This window comes from Cibotium barometz, chromosome 13 (genome assembly GCF_041138505.1).
Source record: "Cibotium barometz isolate CiBa-2024 chromosome 13, ASM4113850v1, whole genome shotgun sequence".
Lineage (NCBI taxonomy): Eukaryota > Viridiplantae > Streptophyta > Polypodiopsida > Cyatheales > Cibotiaceae > Cibotium > Cibotium barometz.
The window spans coordinates 4,541,377-4,559,442 of NC_141058.1; the positions used below are offsets into that span (position 1 = coordinate 4,541,377).

Here is an 18,066-nt window from a genome sequence, read left to right on the forward strand (position 1 = left end):
ACATTGGGAATCATCAAGAAAAGGCAATGTGGAATCGATGACATAAGGGGGTTTGTAGATTTAAGATGCTCGTGCATTTTTTGTTTAAAAAAAGTTGTAAAATATTTCAAAAACAGGGGAAGATCTCCCTCGCCCCAAAGATGGTTGTCTCCTCCCACCCACACCACGATTTTCATGGAGAATTCCTTTGAAACGTGCTTAGATTTGTAAACACCCAAACAGAAGAAGAGAAATATACAGAAGGGGGCATGGCATGTACACTGTATTTTATTAAGGTAGTATATACATATTGGGAGAGGAATTGGGGGGCATTAAAGTATTTAGGTGGCATTGAATTAAAAGCCTCTTAAACCCTAAAATATACAAAGTCAATAGCCCTTTTGACCTAAACCCAAAAATAATGGAACTAGATAAAAAGAGATTTATGACAAATCACGACTTGTGGACCTAGCTTCATGATAAAGTTTATTTTTGGCATGACTTTCTTGGCCCCTTTCATAATCTTGTCTTGGTGACAAGAATCAAGATCTCCATTTTTTTCCTCATGTGCTATCATGACAAAATCGTTCAAAAGGAAGGGGAAAAAATGACTCTCATGTCACGAGTTTCTTGGCCTCTTGCGAAAGGAGCGTGTATGTGTACACGGGATTTTCACGTGCGTGGTGGGAGGTGTTTTCACAATTGCAAGTTGGGAGTGTCCGGACATCTCAGTCAATTCGAAATGAAAAAAGTGCCTCTCTTAAGGGAAAAGACACGTGTCGAGTTTCCACGTAACCCACGCGGGGAAGTAATTTCCACGTGTCCTAGGGTATAGGAGGCCACGTAAGCTCGTGTCTGCTTGTTGTAACCAACGCCATGCACGGTTTAAGCTAGAGTTGGCGGCCTTAGGATACCCCTCATAACCTTATTCAGAGTTACTCTCTTCGGCACTTCGCTTTGACTGTTGAAAATAGAGGAGAACCTCGGGACGACGATGATACTTCCAAATCAGTTGTAAGGAGGAAGCTTTGGTGTCTGAAGTCCTACCCTCTCTTTTTTTTTTTTCTCTCTTTCTTTGGTGTGTGCGCGTCTGACGAAGAATTTGTGTGTGTGTGTGTGTGCGTGCGTGTTGCAGGCAAGTGGGGAAGCTATCGGGGTCTTGGGAGGACGCCTGTGTGTGTGTGTTTCTGGTGGTGTTCGGGGGGCTCATGTCTGGTCTCACATTGGGCCTCATGTCGCTGGACCTCGTGGAGCTGGAGGTCCTACAAAGGAGTGGCAGCCCAAGAGAGCAGAAACAAGCAGGTATGTGTGCTCCCTAGGGACTCTGTGTGTGCATTGTAACTAAAGTCACTGGGGTTGTCCCATTGCATGCAAAAACAATGTAGACTAGTCGTTGGGGTTACAAAATCGCCTATCTTACCCAAAGATCAGCCTAAAGTAGGGGTATTTATCATGTCCTTAAATTGTGAATAATGCTATGTAGCGTTGTTTATTATATCCTTCATATGTTAATAGTGCTATGTAGCCAAAGGCTCTGTATTACACATGCGCTGTGCAATGTAGGCATGGACGGGAACACCCACCCATGGCTGAGATTCAACTTATTTCAAGAACAGGTTTCATGGGCATGTATATTCAAGAAGTGGGAGTGGCCCTTCCTTGTTGGATGGACCTCCCTTAGCTACTTTTTCACTTCTAATCCTCAAGTGTAGCCTCTATGCACAGGTATGCAGCCCCAAACCCTAAATTTACAGTAGCTTTTTGCGAATCGACATTTAAACAACAATTAGGAGGACACCTCAACTTTAGCAGAGGGCCTCTATATTTTCCACCCAACCATAGAATGGTCTCCTTCTTGCATGATTCTTTCCTTCGATATTTCAATCAGGCATTTCTACAATTTGTGGCTTCTACAAGTGCTAGACCACTTTGCCCCTTCCCTAATGTTTGCCATGTGGCCTTTCACCTTAATCATTCAATTCATGCCTTTGGACACTCCATAAGGCTTTTCTACTTCACATTGGCCGCCCCAAACATTGGTTAAGCCCTCTGGACTCCCTATTTGTGCACCCGTCCCTAGAGGAATCTTGTCAATACAGGATGTGCTAAGACTTTCTTCCCCTTAAAAATGTAACATCATCAGGAAATCTCTTTATTAAATTGCTTACCTTCTTCTAGGTTGAATCTTCCTATGGCACATCCTTCCTCTTTACCAGATATTCTAACCACTCAATATGTCAAGTATGTCTCGTCCTTGGTTCTAAATCTTTCCTAGCTCATGTGGAAGACTAGGTTGATCTACAAACTCAACAAGGACTTCATTATCTATTAGATTATCCTCATTGCTTGGTTTTGTTCTCAAGGGACTTACATGAAACACTGGATGCACTTTGCATCCTTATGGTAGCTTTAATTCGTGAGCAACCTCAATTATCTTTCTAAGCAATGTGAATGGACCACAATTACTAGGGAATTCGCCTATCGTCATGGTTTATGAAGAATGAGTTACCTTTCAAAAAGACTTTATTAGCCTCAGCAAACCCTACCCATCTTTGGTATGAGTCTACATACCTCTTGCCTAATCTTGAGCGTGCTTAATGTTGTTGTGAACCAGCTTAACAGCTTGGGTCACAACCATTTGGTTGTTATCCTCAAAAAGTTTTTTAGCTTATTGTATTCTTTCCTTCTTTAATCCCGCTTTCAGTTAAGATTTAGGCTGAAAAGCCCTTAAGTGAATGCTTACGTTGCTATAAGCAAACTCTAATATTGGTTTATACTCTTCCCAATCAGTTTACCTCTTGTCAATATATGCATGAAGCATATCCTCAATGATCTAATCGACCCTCTCAGTTTGACTGCTCATATGCAATCTTGTATCCAACCTCTGAAAGGCAGCCTCTAAAAGCGATTGTCAAACTTACTATCCTGGTCATTGTCCATGCCGGCTAGTAGCTCATCAAGTCTAAGTAGGCACTCCACGAACAGATGAGCTAATTCTAAAGTCTTCACATCTTTCCATGAAGACAGAGGTATATCCTCTCTACAAACCCATGGAAATTACCCTCTTTCATCTGCAACCTAGGATCTTTAATGGATTTAACAGACTGCCTTTATTTAGATGTGACGTCTTCATTACTAGACATTTATGGAACGTATTATCATAAAGTTGGATGTCCTTACCCAGCCAAAAAATTGTCTTAAAGAAGAGCAGAAGTCATCCAAATCCTTGGTGTCAAGAGTCCTTCGTTTGGGATGTGGGCATGGAACACTCTCCCTCTCCCTATCTCTCTCTCTCTCTCTCCTCCAACACACAACACACACCCTCTCTTCCTCCCTGCCACCATACATCCTCTCTCTCTCTCTCTCTCTCTCTTCCTCCTTCCACACACACACACACCCTCTCTCTCTCTCCCCCTTTGTCTATTTCCCTTTGTCCCTTTCTCTCTCCATGCCACCGTACATCCTTGGGCTCTCTCTCTTCTCTATCCCTCTCTCTCAATCTCTCCTGCTCCCTCCTCTCTCTCTCTCTCTCACAGTTTCGCTCACCACTCAGCATTCCTTTCTACCGGTGTTGCCCACCCGTGCTCTCTCAACAAGTATAGCTTAGATGGTGATCTTGACAGAATCTAGATGGAGGATGTACTAAGTGTAGAGGGTGTGGATACTCACAAGCATTGGATACCTTAGTTGGTGATAACTATGTCCATAAATAGTGTTGCGGGTGGTGCAGTAACGCTTATACAATGGGGGTGGTTACACGGCTTAGACATGGCCACCATCATCCTCAGCGTGGCCAACCGACCACCACCCACTAATAATGAACCCGTACCGTTGGGCCGGGGGACTCTCACCCCGGACCTCTTGGGACCCCCCAATCGGGGCCCACGCTCAAACCCTTGTCCATCTCGTAATCATTAATGGTCACAATAACGACCCCATCGGCATCCAAGCCGGGGTTCCCACCAAAGACACATGCACCAATGGCTTCTCCTCATAATGGGGGCCTTTACAAATATGCACCAAACATTGATGTGAGATACATGTTGAGAGGCGGGGGCATTGAGTGTATACTAACACTCTTGTTATAACTCTTTTGCAGTGGCTGTTCTCCAAGTTGTCAAGAAGCAGCACCAGCTTTTAGTAACACTTGTGCTATGCAATGCTATTGCAATGGAGGTGAGGGTGTTCTTGTGTGCTATCACATCTTGTCCAAGCCTTAAAAGTTAAGACTAGTCTTTTGTCAATGGTGACAACAACCAAGGCTAGTACTAACAAATAAAATAGATGAACTTTGCAGGCTCTGCCAGTTTTTTTAGACAACATGTTCAACACACTGGTCGCTGTTATTCTTTCTGTCACTTTTGTGCTGGCATTTGGTGAGGTAATCCTTTTCTTTACTTTTTAATTTTGAATCTGTCAATTTCCTGCACGTGGATAAACAAAATAAATAAGAAGCATAAGGATATGGATTTTTGAATCAGTCTTACTTTCCTAATTTAGAAAGGTGAAGGGTGAAGGCATAGTTTGGGTTGCTTTGTACTTGCTATTCAACTGTGTACTCAAAACTTATTCAGAAATTTAAAGGAAAATGATAATTTGCTCCAGATTCCTTTTGATTTATGTTTTTTGTAGATTATTCCACAAGCAATTTGCTCAAGAAATGGACTTGAAATTGGAGCAAATTTGGGTTGTCTGGTCCGTATGTTGATGCTGATTTGCTTTCCAATAGCTTATCCTGTTGGCAAGGTAGACATCCTTCCTTTGATTTAACCAATGTTATGGAACTATACATTTCTTAAACCTTTGTAATTCTGTGTTTTAATTTATCTTGAGGTTCGGTCCTTATGAGAGGTTTTGGAGGTGCCACCACCCTTCTTTGACGCTTATCTCTCGAAGACAGTAAAAAGGACTGTTGTGATTGTATTCCAAGACTTTGAACCTTTGGTGCTTCACACTGTACTTGACCACTAATGATAAATGCAGCACTGGTAAGCAATGCATGCTACCTCATCTCATTGAGAGACGAACTGCCATCTTACTTTTAGATCATAACAAACTCTCAACGCACTTAGGCCATCTTTAGCTGGTTTGACATGCGTAACCTTTAGATAGACAGCCTCCTCACTTTTGAGCACAGTTTGGACTCCCTATTCTTGGATCTCACCTGGCAAAAGATCAACCACATCATTTTCCAGCACTTGACCGGCTTCACATGAATCGGACATGAGTGTCTCCACCAGAGCTTCCTAGGAAGCTCCGGTTCTACAGAGAGTATTTTTTGAGGGTCTTAGAGGATGGATTCAATGAGGCACCAGAGTATCTCTACAGATGCTGACGCTATCACATGCGATGTGGATTGCCATCGGCCAGTTGAGAGTATCCTCCCATTGCCTTTGGATTGAGTCTAGGAGAGCTATGGGCATTCCATGGGATGCACCGGTATGCAGGACTGGAGGGATTGAGACGGAGGGCATGACACATGCAGATGCCTAGTCTACTATGAATTATGCAGGAGGTTTCACTGCCTCTTCTGAGATGGTTTCGGCCCCCTCTCGCGAGTGATGCAGCATAGAGGATAGAGATGTTTGGGTTTGTACCCGTATGGAGTTGGTTATCATTTGAAGTTTCTGGCAAGACAGCACTTAAGGAGACAGGATAATCAAGACACCTCTGAGACTAATGTTACATATTTTTCTGGTGCCAACCAGGCAACCACTACGATCACCACTCACTCACTTGGACCAGAGAAAGCACAAACGTCACAGCCAAGCCCACAACCCTTGGGCACCATGCACCCAATGTGTCATGAGGGCAGTGTCTTTCCGAGAGCCAAACGTTCCCGTCCTGAGAGATCTAGTTCCTCCACCTGCCAATTAGGACATTTTCATATGCCATAGAGGTGTACTGCACAGGAGGTGAACAACATGGTGTTCTATTGCAGGACACTTGCCCAATGTCACATTGCGGCTCAAGTGTTCATTTCCGGTTAGGAACTTGATGCAGAAGATGCATGCCATGTTTGCCCAGCCGCAGATGATGAATCAACGCGTATGAACGAGGAATGGAAATACCGGGTAGAATAGAGAATCTATTATGTAGAATGGATAGCTTGAGTTGTAAGAGCGATAGTACTCCAACAAGCCCCATTTGAGAAGGAGAGTCTGGAATTGAAAAATCAGGAAAACGCTAGTCGCAGATAGAGCAAGGAAGGCTTTGGCAAAAAGCTGAATAAGACCATCAATGCACAGTGTAGGCACTAAGGGTGTCCACACTGGACTGTTCTGGCTGTCACACTGATCATCCCGAACCTGGACCGCCACACTGCCAGAGTGGATCACCCTGACTCTGGACCGTCCCACTGGACCATCCTGGAGAATTCGGTGGACTATCCAGAAATGGAAGTGCACCACCAGTGGATACATGAGAGGTGCATGCACTGGCATTGAAAGCACCGCACTGTCACTCCTACGGGCATCTACCACCAGAGGTAGGAGATTCAACCGAAGGCCTATCACTCTGATGGCATCTACCAGAGATAGGAGACCCCACCGACCCCACCACGTCTTGCAATAATCATTTAAATGGCCCTCACAGCTCATCCTACATCCTACATCTTACATCCTTTATCCTTAATCCTTTCATCTGGTCCTGTTCATTGAGTCAATTCATTGAGTGCTGTAAACACTTGTTATTGCTGCGTGTGCCTTGTCCTACTCACTGTGACCACTGTTGGGTGTTCATGGTACACTGAAGGGCATGTAACAGTGTCTTGGAGTAATGCAAGTGTTTACAGTATTCTTGTCATTCTTGTCGTTGTGCTACACTCGTATTCTAGCTTGTTTTTTCATGTGTGCACTGTGCTATAAGTATTGAGGACTCCGGACATACTGTCCAGAGGAGAACCACAATTTGTTGGGCAACCAAAACTCCTATACATACACTAAAAATTTGGCACGCCCAGCGGGACACTTGAAAGTTGGAGTCCTGTTAGCTCACCTCTTATCTTTGTGTCCTTTGTATGCCCAATACACGCTTTTCTGGTAGTCCGGTCAGCCTAGCCAAGAGTCCTCTCTCAATACTTTGCTATAGTCAATTACATACCACCCAGGGACCCTCTTCCACCCTTCCCTATGGCAGCGAACCTTGGTAATCCCACCTTTGGTAACAATGCTAGAGGCCTAGCCAACCCTCTTGGTCCAACCAACCCTCTTGGTGTGGAACCCCTTTCCACAGTGTTGGGTTGGGTAAGTGTCAGGCTTCCCACTTTCAAAGGATCCACCGCTAAAGATGTAGATGACCACATCCGGCGGTTTATTTCTATGTGCAAGAGCCGAGGTCTTGAGTGGGAGGATGCCTTCTTGGTACTCTTTCCCTCCACCCTAGAAGGCTTTGCAGAAAAATGGTTCAGCCAGTTCCCAACTGACCACTTTGCGGACTGGGCCACCTTGAAGAACACCTTCCTCTGCACCTTCCATCCTTGTAACCAAGAGGATTGCCTTCCCAAGGAGCTAGGGAAACTGCAACCGCTACCAGGGGAGTGTGTGGTAGAACTCATGACATGGACCACAGTGCTAGTGGATGATCGCCTATTGACTTACCTTGGCGACTTCATGGTTGCGCCAATGGGCCGTGCCCAAGACCGCCTAGTAGAAGATTCAGGAGAACCACCATGAATTCCAATCTCTATTTGCCTCCATCTAGGCAAAGAGATGTCTTCCTTCACCCCCTTAGCAAAGGAGCAGTCGGGTGCGACAATAGAGCGATTAGGCCGAATTCAGATCCTCACCTCACGTAACCCCAAAACATCTAACACTCCTCTTGCCTCGCCCACATCAAGACCACCCCCACAAACCATCAGGGAGATACAAAACCTCATTCCCTCACAATTGAATACATGTGAGCTCTACATGGGAGCTGAAGCTGTGGTTTGGATTGTGTGAGAGGAGGGAGGTAGGTGGTTTGTCTCAACACAGAGGGATGGTTCTAGAGATCCTTTAAGGCTTGCAAGGACTCATCTATGACCATGCAAGGAAGTGGAGGATAGTTAAATCTTTGGAGAGAAGAAGGGTCACTATCTTCATCAGGAACATAGATATTAGGGGAGTAGATTGGTGGTGAGACATGGGATTGTTTCCCTCTACCTCTAGGCATATTCCTTCCAAATACTTGATTCAAGCTATCATCATATTGTCTTTGACCAGAATTGGAACTATTGGCTTGTCCTTCTTCTTTATCAACCTCTAGAGTATAAAATGGTAACGGGGCCTTTTGATCTTGTTGGCTTCACATATTTAGGGATCAAAACTTTTTTGAGATGTCTTCTTCATCAAGGGATCGTTGTGTTGATTATCCTTAGAAGATTCATGTTCTTGAATTTTCCCCATTGACTCTCTCTACCATTAGCTTTGTGAGAACCTTGCCCACCATTTAGTAAAGTACCTATAAGTAAGAATAGAGAAGCACCTTTCTCTGTGGAAGATCTTCTCTAGGAGAATAAGATGGCAGTGAATCTCTTTGGTCTTCTCTAGATTAGCCCTAGTGTCCAACGTGTCACTGCAGTAATCCGGGAAATCCATTCTTGCTTGACTTTGTGGTGATCTGGCTTCTTGAAGTCAGGGGGGCTTACTTATTACTCATTGGTTGGCCGTGGCTTAGAAGTATAAGAGTACTACATTATGGGGTTTTTGCCCGTATGTGGATTCCCCAAGAGCATGGTCCATAGGAGTTGAAATCGGAAGAAGGTTTGGACCAAGGGATTGGTGGTGCCATGGTAGCCCCCACTTCATCTCCCACCCCTCAGCCGACCATGTCTTGGCCTGTGTATGAAGGCGGCCTTGTCCCTCATGGTGATGAGTCGGAACTAGGTTCTAGGCGGTGGAAGGCGTGGCATCCTACATTGTGGACATCACAGAGGTACCAAGCGACTCCAACTCTCAATTAGAGCACTATGAGGCAGTAGGTCTAGAGGAACCTATCACGGGTTGCCACATAGGGTGTAGGGTTGTCAAAACCCTCTCACATAAAGTCAACAGCCAACCACGGGCCCAACTGATCTTCCAATGCCCCAACACAAAGAATCTACACAAGTGCACGTGAAAGTACCTACCATCCCCTTGGGGAAGTGTCCTAAGTCTTGGAGGGAAGAACAATACGACACTTTTTCAACAGCCGGCTCATGATTCCACTCTCCTCACCAAGGCATCTGTGACAAGGGAACCCCTCTCCCTTCCTCTCCTTTCTTTACCTCTGAGGTTGTGGAAACTTAAACCTTAACATACTTCCCTCCCTTCTCGTCTCCCCCCCCTTGGACCTTTGCATGCTTGCCCCCATCTTTCACGCTCGGTGTAAACCGGCCTTGGTCTTCAGACAAAACAAAAGGGCAGTGCAAGAACAAACTTGCACACAAAACACTTCAACATCTAGAACAGGAAAACAAACAGGAGGAGCTAGAGCTTTTTTTACAATAAGGCTGGAAACTCAGCTGTCATAGTAGAACTCCCGAAGCCTGCAAAGACCTTGCATCATGGCTTCTTGTCCAGTTGGCATCCACAAACAAGTCCAGCTGTTGTTCACATCAAAAGACTCCCACACATTGAGTCCTGCATACAGAAGCTTTCTCCCATGATCAGGGTTGCCACAACCATCCATAGCCTCTCACCCTATGAACAACATCACACCTTGACACATCCAGTGCTCCTGCATCATCACAACGACTCCAAACTGTTTCCTAAAAGAGAACTCGCATCACAACACATCATACTATACAGTCGACACACCTGTACCAACCCTCTTTGCCTTCCAAGGACACTATCTGTCTCAGCCATGGATTCCCGAATCCCTGTCCAATTAGTAGCAAGGCTGTACCAAACATGTGTCCATTCCTGTACCCACTGCCTGCATGTGACCTATCTCCTGGAGAAACCAAAGACACATGTTTCCTTGAGAAACCTACGACCTGTTTCCGCATGAAACCCTTAGGCATGTTTCCCCTTGAAACATTTGTCTTGTTTCCACAGAACCATACACAGCACCATTCAAAGACAGTGCCAACAACGGCATACATCCAAGGACCTGCTTCCTCATGAAACATCTGGAAACATAGATATGCCCACAACTGGAGGTCAGTCCGTTCCTTTCAAGCAAGAAGAAAGAAATCTTCTCTATGAACATGCACCCATGCGAGCTTGCATTACTTCCATGCCAAGAAACACATCCAAGTGACCTTCAGTCTCCCACAACCTTCCCCAGACTTGCGAAGAGAGAGACAGATATTAGCTATGTGCTTCCTACAGCCCGACCTGCTGGCAAAGAGAGAGAAAGATAGGAACCTGCAGTCCTGCGCTTTCCCTCCTACAACCATCTGCAGCTCGACCAGCCCTCCTAGGAGAAGAGCACGTATATCTGCTGCATCTGCCCGACCAGCCCTCCCTGCAGAGCTGCCCGCTTCTCACCACAGAGAGAGAGAGAAAGAGCTGCAGCTCGGCTACTCCTTTGTTCAGCCCACCAGAAGTCAGGAGAGGGAGGGGGCTGTGCGCTTTCTGCAGCCCGACTGCCGCTGTGTTCAGCCCACCTCCATCCAGTCCTGCCCACGACTGCCCTCCATGGGGGAGAGAGAGAGAGAGAGCAAGCGGAAAAGCACCCTCAGCAAGCAGCCGACAGTGCTTTTTTTCCCAATAGAACAGCGTATCTTTGCAGCCGTCCCCCCTCTATGAGAAAAAGCACACGTGTATAGTTTGAGCCTTGCCCGCTAGGAAAAACACCCCCCTTCTCTGCTACAGCCCGACTTTTCCACAAAAAGGGGCTTCTCCTAGAATAGCTTATGGGCCGCGATCCCTCCATAAAGGGGATTGGTTTTTTAAATCTTTAAATCCTTTGTCCCCCTCCCCCCTTTTCACATGGGTTAAGAAAAAGGTCCTTCAAAATTTTGACCCCAAGTGTGACTGTTTGGCAAAAGTCTTGCTTGCACTTGTGTCCTGCAGACTGACCACCATGTTCTAGTGCACACTTGCATACTGTCAAGAGAAAAACATAGGGTCGTAACATGCCCCCCCTCTTGAAAAATGGCAAACATCCTCGATTGCACTCAATGGCATAGTAAGGCATCCAATGAGCAAAGACGCTCCATATGACAAAAGCTATGGCCCTCAAGTGCCAGATGATGAAACAATCATCTTGCACAATATGGCCACACCGTCACGTCAAAGTCACAAACAACTGTTGCTTGTTCCTTCAGAACTTGCAGCAAAAGTCTACAACCAAGTGGAAACACGTAACCTGTGTTAGTTGAAAACAAAACCATGCGTCATTCCACATACAACACACATATGATATGACATACACATGCATTGGCAAGCAATATGCTCCTCAAGATGCTTTACCCACCCTACAGTAACAGTCTAAGGGCTGCTCTCGCAAGCCTTACGCCCATGGTTACCCCGCAGGACCCACGACTGTTGGTACATCATGAGCATATGAAAACGCTCAATGCATTCAAACAATACATCCACTATGTATTTTCCACATCTGTCCCTCCTGATGCTTTACCCACTCTAGTGGTACACCATCCCGCAAGACCCACAACTAGTGGTACACCATGAACATAATAAAGTACTTGATGTATCATACCAACATACATGCCTCACACGACACAATCCGGAGTATTCCCAATGTATTCTCAAGGGTACCAGGATCCAATGGCACCAGAATACAATAATACCTCAGAAAGTGTATGCATACATGCACAAATAGAGTTTGATCCATATATCCATGAACCAAACCAACTCAAGGACTGCTCACAAGACTTATGCCCTCCATAGAGTCTCGGAGTGTTAGCTCAGGTTGCCGCAGACTTTGAGCTCAACCAAACCATGCCATTCCAAAGGAGACCAGCTCCACAAGTAGTATCCATCTCAATATCCAATTGACCAACGCTGTGGTCAAGAACAACCAGAACCATACGACAAAGATCAATGTCCCAATCTTCTTCAGTCATACCTTAGTTCCAAAGGCAAAAACCATCTCTGTTAACCATAGATGTAGACAGAGTTATCCTTAGTTGCAGTTATAGTTCATGGTGCGGCCGACTATGAACCATACCCAACTTTACCATCTCATGTGACTAGTACACAATATCATAGAAGTCCCATAAGCAGATGTACTATCAGCATTAGTACCTTCGAGTGAATACAAAGATGTCACCAAGCGACTCCTAGATGACAACTAAGCTTGCTTGTAACAAGGGAGCGGAGGTGCTACCCCCCTCTTGAGCATCAGGCAATGCTCCAGACCCTAGCTCTACTGAACCTGAATGAGCCATAGCAAGGGTCGGCTCTAACTCGAAGGCATCAAGATAAAGCTCCAATACCTGAGGTGAATCTACTAAGTCACCCTCCTCCATCCACTTCGCATCCATCGGTGAATAGTTGTTGAACTTCACAAGATAGCGACGGGAAACTTTACCTCGTACCTTTCTTTCATTGTGTGCCAGTATCTGCTAGGGAATAAGAACCTCATCAAGTTCCTCCACTTCCTGTTGAGCCTCATTTGATACATCCTTAGGCACCCAAAACCTGCTTGCACTCCACCCAAGTGGTAAGCACAAGTTGCTGATGAAGCATACTAGACCACCACTGCTAAACATAGAAAGAAGCTGCCTTCTGAACCCATGAAGCCTCCATGAAGATACCACCGGTGACAAAGTGTCGAAAGCCATAGCCTTCAACCCAAGTTTTTCACCGTAACACTTCAACCGCTTCTTGTTCTCGGCCGACTACTTCTTGTCCTTGGTGTCTTTTCTCCTGAGCTTCATCTTTGACTTTTTCTCTTCACCTTATACAGGCAAAGACACAGTCCTGTACTTCCTCTTGCACTTCCTTTTCACTTTCCACAAGTTGAAGCTTTTGATGTGACTCTCATCAGACAACCACAAGCTTGCCCCCTTGGGGAAGTTGGGGATTGTCCCGGCAATTGTAAACCGGCCTTGGTCTTCAGACAAAACCAAAGGGTGGTGCAAAAACAAACTTGCACACAAAACACTTCATAAGGCTGGAAACTCAATTGTCATAGTAGAACTCCTGAAGCCTGCAAATGGCTTCTTGTCCAGTCGGCATCCACAAACAAGTCCAACTATTGTTCACATCAAAAGACTCCCACACATTGAGTCCTGCATACAGAAGCTTTCTCCCATGATCAGGACTGCCACAATGTCACCATTTGGTGCATCTCCATTTTTGGAGCCACTTCTATGGGACTGTCACTCCATAAAGTGGTCAGATTTGTACCATCATGACACGTGGCTAGGCCTGTGCCCCATGTGAAGGGGTCAGTCATTTGGTGTCACATGGACGGGAACTAGTTGTGTATCATCCGTGTGTGACCGGTTTTGTGCCATATAGACGGGAGCCTGTTTGTTGCCACCCGTGTATGACCAGGATTGCGTCTTATCCATGGGACTGTCACTCCATGGTAGGACTGAAATTTGTGCCGACCTTGTCTATGGGATTGTCACTCCATCGAAAGGCCCATGCCAGGATTTGTGTTTTGCCTATGGGACTGTCACTCCATAGGAAAACCAGGAAGACTTCACATTTCTGTCGCGCCAGTTTTGTGCCCGACAAGAAATCCTTGTACAAGTTTCATGAAAGGGAGATTTTGTCCATTACATGTGCACATGCATTTATGTTTGCATGCATAAACTTGTTTTTGCATGACTTGTTTTCGTGTGTTTGCTTGCTATGATGTGCCCCCAGTGTACCGTGGGTGTGCTGTCCCCGCTGACGAGGAGTTGTGGCGTGTGAACAGGTGGTAAGTATTTTTGGCCTTTTTTAATGTAAAATTCTTCAAGTATTGTCAACCTTAATAATTATAAGGTTGTGTGTTCACACACATTTTAATATTGGCTGGACATTTACTCTCATGTGGGTGCCCAACATTATTAATAACATTATAGTTATTATTACATGAGGTAATTCTTTTCCCTCACATGTGGAGGGTTAATGGGAGTGTAATTGAAGGAAAGTACCCACCTTGTTATTATCAGCTGGACTCGTCTGCATATATACTGTTTGTACCCACCAACACCTCTACCAGTTGCACCCGTGTGTTTGTACCCGCCTGCAAGTACTGTACTTGCTGCAGAAATTGTACCCACCTACTGTCCTTGCACCCGGTTACTGCTGTACTGTACCTGTTGCAGAAGTGTACCCGCCTGTTGCTGTACTTACTGGACCTACATCTGTACCAGCAATACTTGTACTTAATGTACCTGTTGTACTTGCATCTGTACTAGCAATACTTGTTGTACTTACTGTACCTACATCTGTACCAACAATACTTGTTTGTATTGACTGTACCTGCATTTGTACCTGCATTTGTTGTACTTACTGTACCTTTTGTACTTGCATCTGTACCAGCAATACTTGTTGTACTTACTGTACCTACATCTGTAACAACAATACTTGTTTGTATTGATTGTACCTGCATTTGTACCAGCAATACCTGTTGTATTGACTGTATCTATTGTACCAGCATCTGTACCAGCAGTAGCTGTTGTACTTATTGTACCTGTTGTATCGGTATCTATATCAACAGTACCTGTTGTACTTGCTGTACCTAATGTACTTGCAGTACCTATTGCTTGCACCAATTAGGAGTACATTAAAAGGGGATGATCTTCTCTCCTAAGATCTGAATTGAAATCTTTGCCAGGTACTTGCTTCTATATTCTTTTCAAATTCAGATCAAATTCAAGTTAAATGTTGTTTTTGCAAGTTTTGTTTAGACAAACATCACTCCCAGTTGCCTTCACCATGGAGGGCCACCGGGATAGTGACTTTTTTTCCCCATGATTACCCTGATCGGGCCCTCTCATTTAGAGGAGCCACTGAAGGTCATGTGGGTATGAGGAAAACTGGGAGCACAGTTGACTTGGAAGCACGAGGTATTACTCTCTCCACAGTGCTTCACCTTGCCAGACATTAGTACGGGCGTGCCAATTGGTGCACGGTCTTGGAAGACCAGTGCATCCAGTGAAGGTGGGAGATTACCTGTGATTTGATCTACTCCGACAACTGATTATTCATCGACAAAATTTTATTGTTTTTCAATTGTATTCACTACATGTTATGGAGAAATCTGGCCTTGAGGCCCGTGAACACTTGTACATATAAATACTCCAAGAAATACAAACTGTATTGAGGGGGGGGCCGGCCCTTTCTGGCCCCAGTGATGGTGTCAGGTGTTCTTTGTCATTTTTAGTTTTAATGTTGCTAATAATGTTCATTGTCGGTGTTAGTTAAGTGATCTAAAAGATGTGTATTTTGTATTCCGATTTGTAGGCCAACCATATGGAGTGGTTACATTGGTATCAGAGCCCGGTCGTCTCTCTTTCTCAAGAGGAGATGCAGTGTTTTGAGATCGGAAGCAAACATAGACACTTGACTCGATGGACAGCCAAGGCAACCCTTTAGTAGTGCCAAATTCAAGAGACCAGTCCAGTGCTTCTTCGTGATTCCGATGCATTGCTTGGAAGGCACAAGCCTCTTGAGAGAGGTTATGACCGTGCTTTGATGGGACAACATCCCGTGGAAAAGAGCCTCTGCATGAGGATGAGCCAAATGCATTGAGGGCTGAATTGGAGCACATGAAGAAGCTTTTGCAGGCAAAGGAGCAAGAGCTGAAATTTTTGCATGAAGATCCCCATGTACAAAGTGTCATTGAAGCAAGGAAAGCTGATGCTATGGCTATAACCTTTGAGTCCATGGCTCGTGAAGTGGGCAAGAAGCCAAGGGAGTTGGCACTCTCCTATCTCATCTGCAAGGGCTACAAAAAAGAAACATAATAAATAAAAAAGTTAGTCCTCATTAACACATTAGTAAGCAAGAAGAAAAAAAGAAAAAATACTCGTGAGTGCCCTAAACCGTACTCTTAATACACACATGAATGGAAAAACTAGTTTATGTTAAGCCTAAACGTATGTATATTGCATAGAAAGCTTAATAGAAAGCTTTGATGGAGAGCTCTCTATCAAAGCTCTCTACTAGCTCTCTATGCATTAGGCTAGGGTTAGGACAAGGGAGAAGAAAGAGAGGGAAGGGAGAAAAGGAGAGAGGGGAAGGGAGAGAAGCTCACCTAAACCCTATTTCCAAACTTTCCATGAAAGCTTAGAAAACGATATAAAACCATGAAAGAGGGAAGAAAGCAAGAAGAGCTTACCTTGGAGAGGGAGACTTGATTGATTTAAGAACCTTGAGGGATGAGTTGAGGTGGGAGGAAAACTCGGGCTGGTGTAGCTGTGCATGTGCAGCAATACGGAAGTAGGTGGGTATTGACACCCGTCGGCGGCGATTTAGGAGGGAGAGATTTGAAGATGAATCATCTCTTAGATCCCATGCATATCTTCAAGAATGTGGCAACAAATAATTGGGACTATTTAATTAGTAAAAGAGATACAAAGGGTGCAAGGGATGCCTTACAAAACATTGGATGCCTTCAAAGTGCATGGCCAATTGAAAGTGAGTGGCAAAATAGTCCTACCAAAGGCATCATGGGTATTAACCAAGAGGGAGCACAATAAGAGGTATCAGTCACTTCTCACCATGCATCTACTTCTCATGGGACAGGAGGCAACAAGTATGTGCATGTTGGAGCTAGTGGGAGACATGATGGGCTTGTGGATTCAAAGGATGTATATCATGGAGAGAGTGGTCGGCATGCAAGCCGAAAGACTTTGCCTATTGAGTTGTCTCGTGCTGAGACATTGCATCATTTGGGGAGGTCACATGCATCTGGGCCACAGATTCATAACGCACATGCCACCGCCCCGTTGGATAAGGGGAAGCGAAAGAGAGAAGAACATGTATCACATCCCAAAAAGCTCAAGGAGTTCAAGGCAGGGGACAAGTCCGTGAAATTTGATGCCTTTCATGGAGAGTATGATGCCTCTAAGGAGCTTGTTTTTGTGGCACAGTTTGACATTGCTTTTAGTAATGAGGACTTCACTGAGAAGTCTAAAATTCATCATGCAAGCATGTTCTTGAAGGGGGCAGCTGCCCATTGGTGGATCACTGAAAAGACCACCAAAGATCCCATTTGCACTTGGAAAGAGTTAAAGGACAGATTTTATGCACAATTCTTGAGCAAAAAGAAAATGAAAGTGTGCAGTAGTATGTCAACAAATTTTGGAAAGTCTTGCTTGAGGTAACTCCCTTTATGCAACTCTCTGAAGATGAAAGGAAGAGAAAGTTTCGCTCCAGATTGCAACCAGCTTATCGTTTGGGTATCGAATTGTACTCGAAACACACTCTTCAGCAGCTCATAGCACTTGCTCTTGCTACGGAGAAATTGGTGCTTAAAATTAAGCAGGATCAGGGAGGTTCTAAGGGCAAAGAGAGGACTGTCCCAAACCTGCAAAAAGGTGGACAACCACCTAAAAAGAGCCTTCGGGAAGCCCAAAAGGGTGGTAAAGCTGAAAGTACCCCACCTAAAGACATTGCACCAAAGAAGAATAAGTTCAGCTTGACCCCCGAGCAAATGGAGCAATATGCCAAAGAGAGGAAATGCTTTTCTTGTGGTAGTAAAGAGCACATGTTTAGGCAATGCCCTACCCGCAAGCAAAAGCATGAAGACAAGCCACCAAAGGCAACTGTGCATGCTATACCCGATGTGCAGGGTACCACTGAGCATGATGGCAAAGAGAGAGTGGTATGCAAAGCTTGGGAACAAATCAAGGATCCGTCCGCCTTATTTATGTTTGATGATTGTGCAACAGATAATTTCATCTCTATACAGATGGTAGCTACCTTGGACATAGAGATTGGGGACATGGGACCCCAAGTTGAAGCAGAGGCAGTTTTTGTTGTTAAAGAGGTGCAGGTCACTCCTCTAATTGGAAAGTTGCGCATTCATATATAGGGCTATTTGGATCATGAGCATTTCTTGATTAGCCGGAAGAGAATAGAATCACCCCAATATGTAAGGTGATTTCAACCACTGAGGAACATCATGATGCCATGTAAGACTTGTGGTACTAGAGGAAAAGAAGATGCCATGGTCCCATTCCCGCATAAATATCACACGCTTCACCTGCGC

General features: G+C 44.9%; 1 protein-coding gene across 4 annotated transcripts in view; it reads left to right on the forward strand.

Moving 5' to 3' along the window:
* Positions 1 to 699: 699 nt before the first annotated feature.
* LOC147632292 (DUF21 domain-containing protein At4g14240-like) overlaps positions 700 to 18,066 on the forward strand; it is a 129,753-nt gene continuing 112,386 nt past the window's right edge. The window contains exons 1-5 of one of the 4 annotated variants that reach the window (XM_086807103.1): positions 700 to 993; positions 1,115 to 1,281; positions 4,079 to 4,155; positions 4,277 to 4,360; positions 4,612 to 4,725. In XM_086807103.1, the coding sequence (XP_086663229.1) occupies positions 974 to 993; positions 1,115 to 1,281; positions 4,079 to 4,155; positions 4,277 to 4,360; positions 4,612 to 4,725 (462 nt within the window). In that variant the 5' untranslated portion in view covers positions 700 to 973. Of the gene's footprint in view, positions 994 to 1,114; positions 1,282 to 1,542; positions 1,705 to 4,078; positions 4,156 to 4,276; positions 4,361 to 4,611; positions 4,726 to 18,066 lie in introns of those variants that run through there. The other 3 variants (XM_086807101.1, XM_086807102.1, XM_086807104.1) reach the window with 3 other exon arrangements.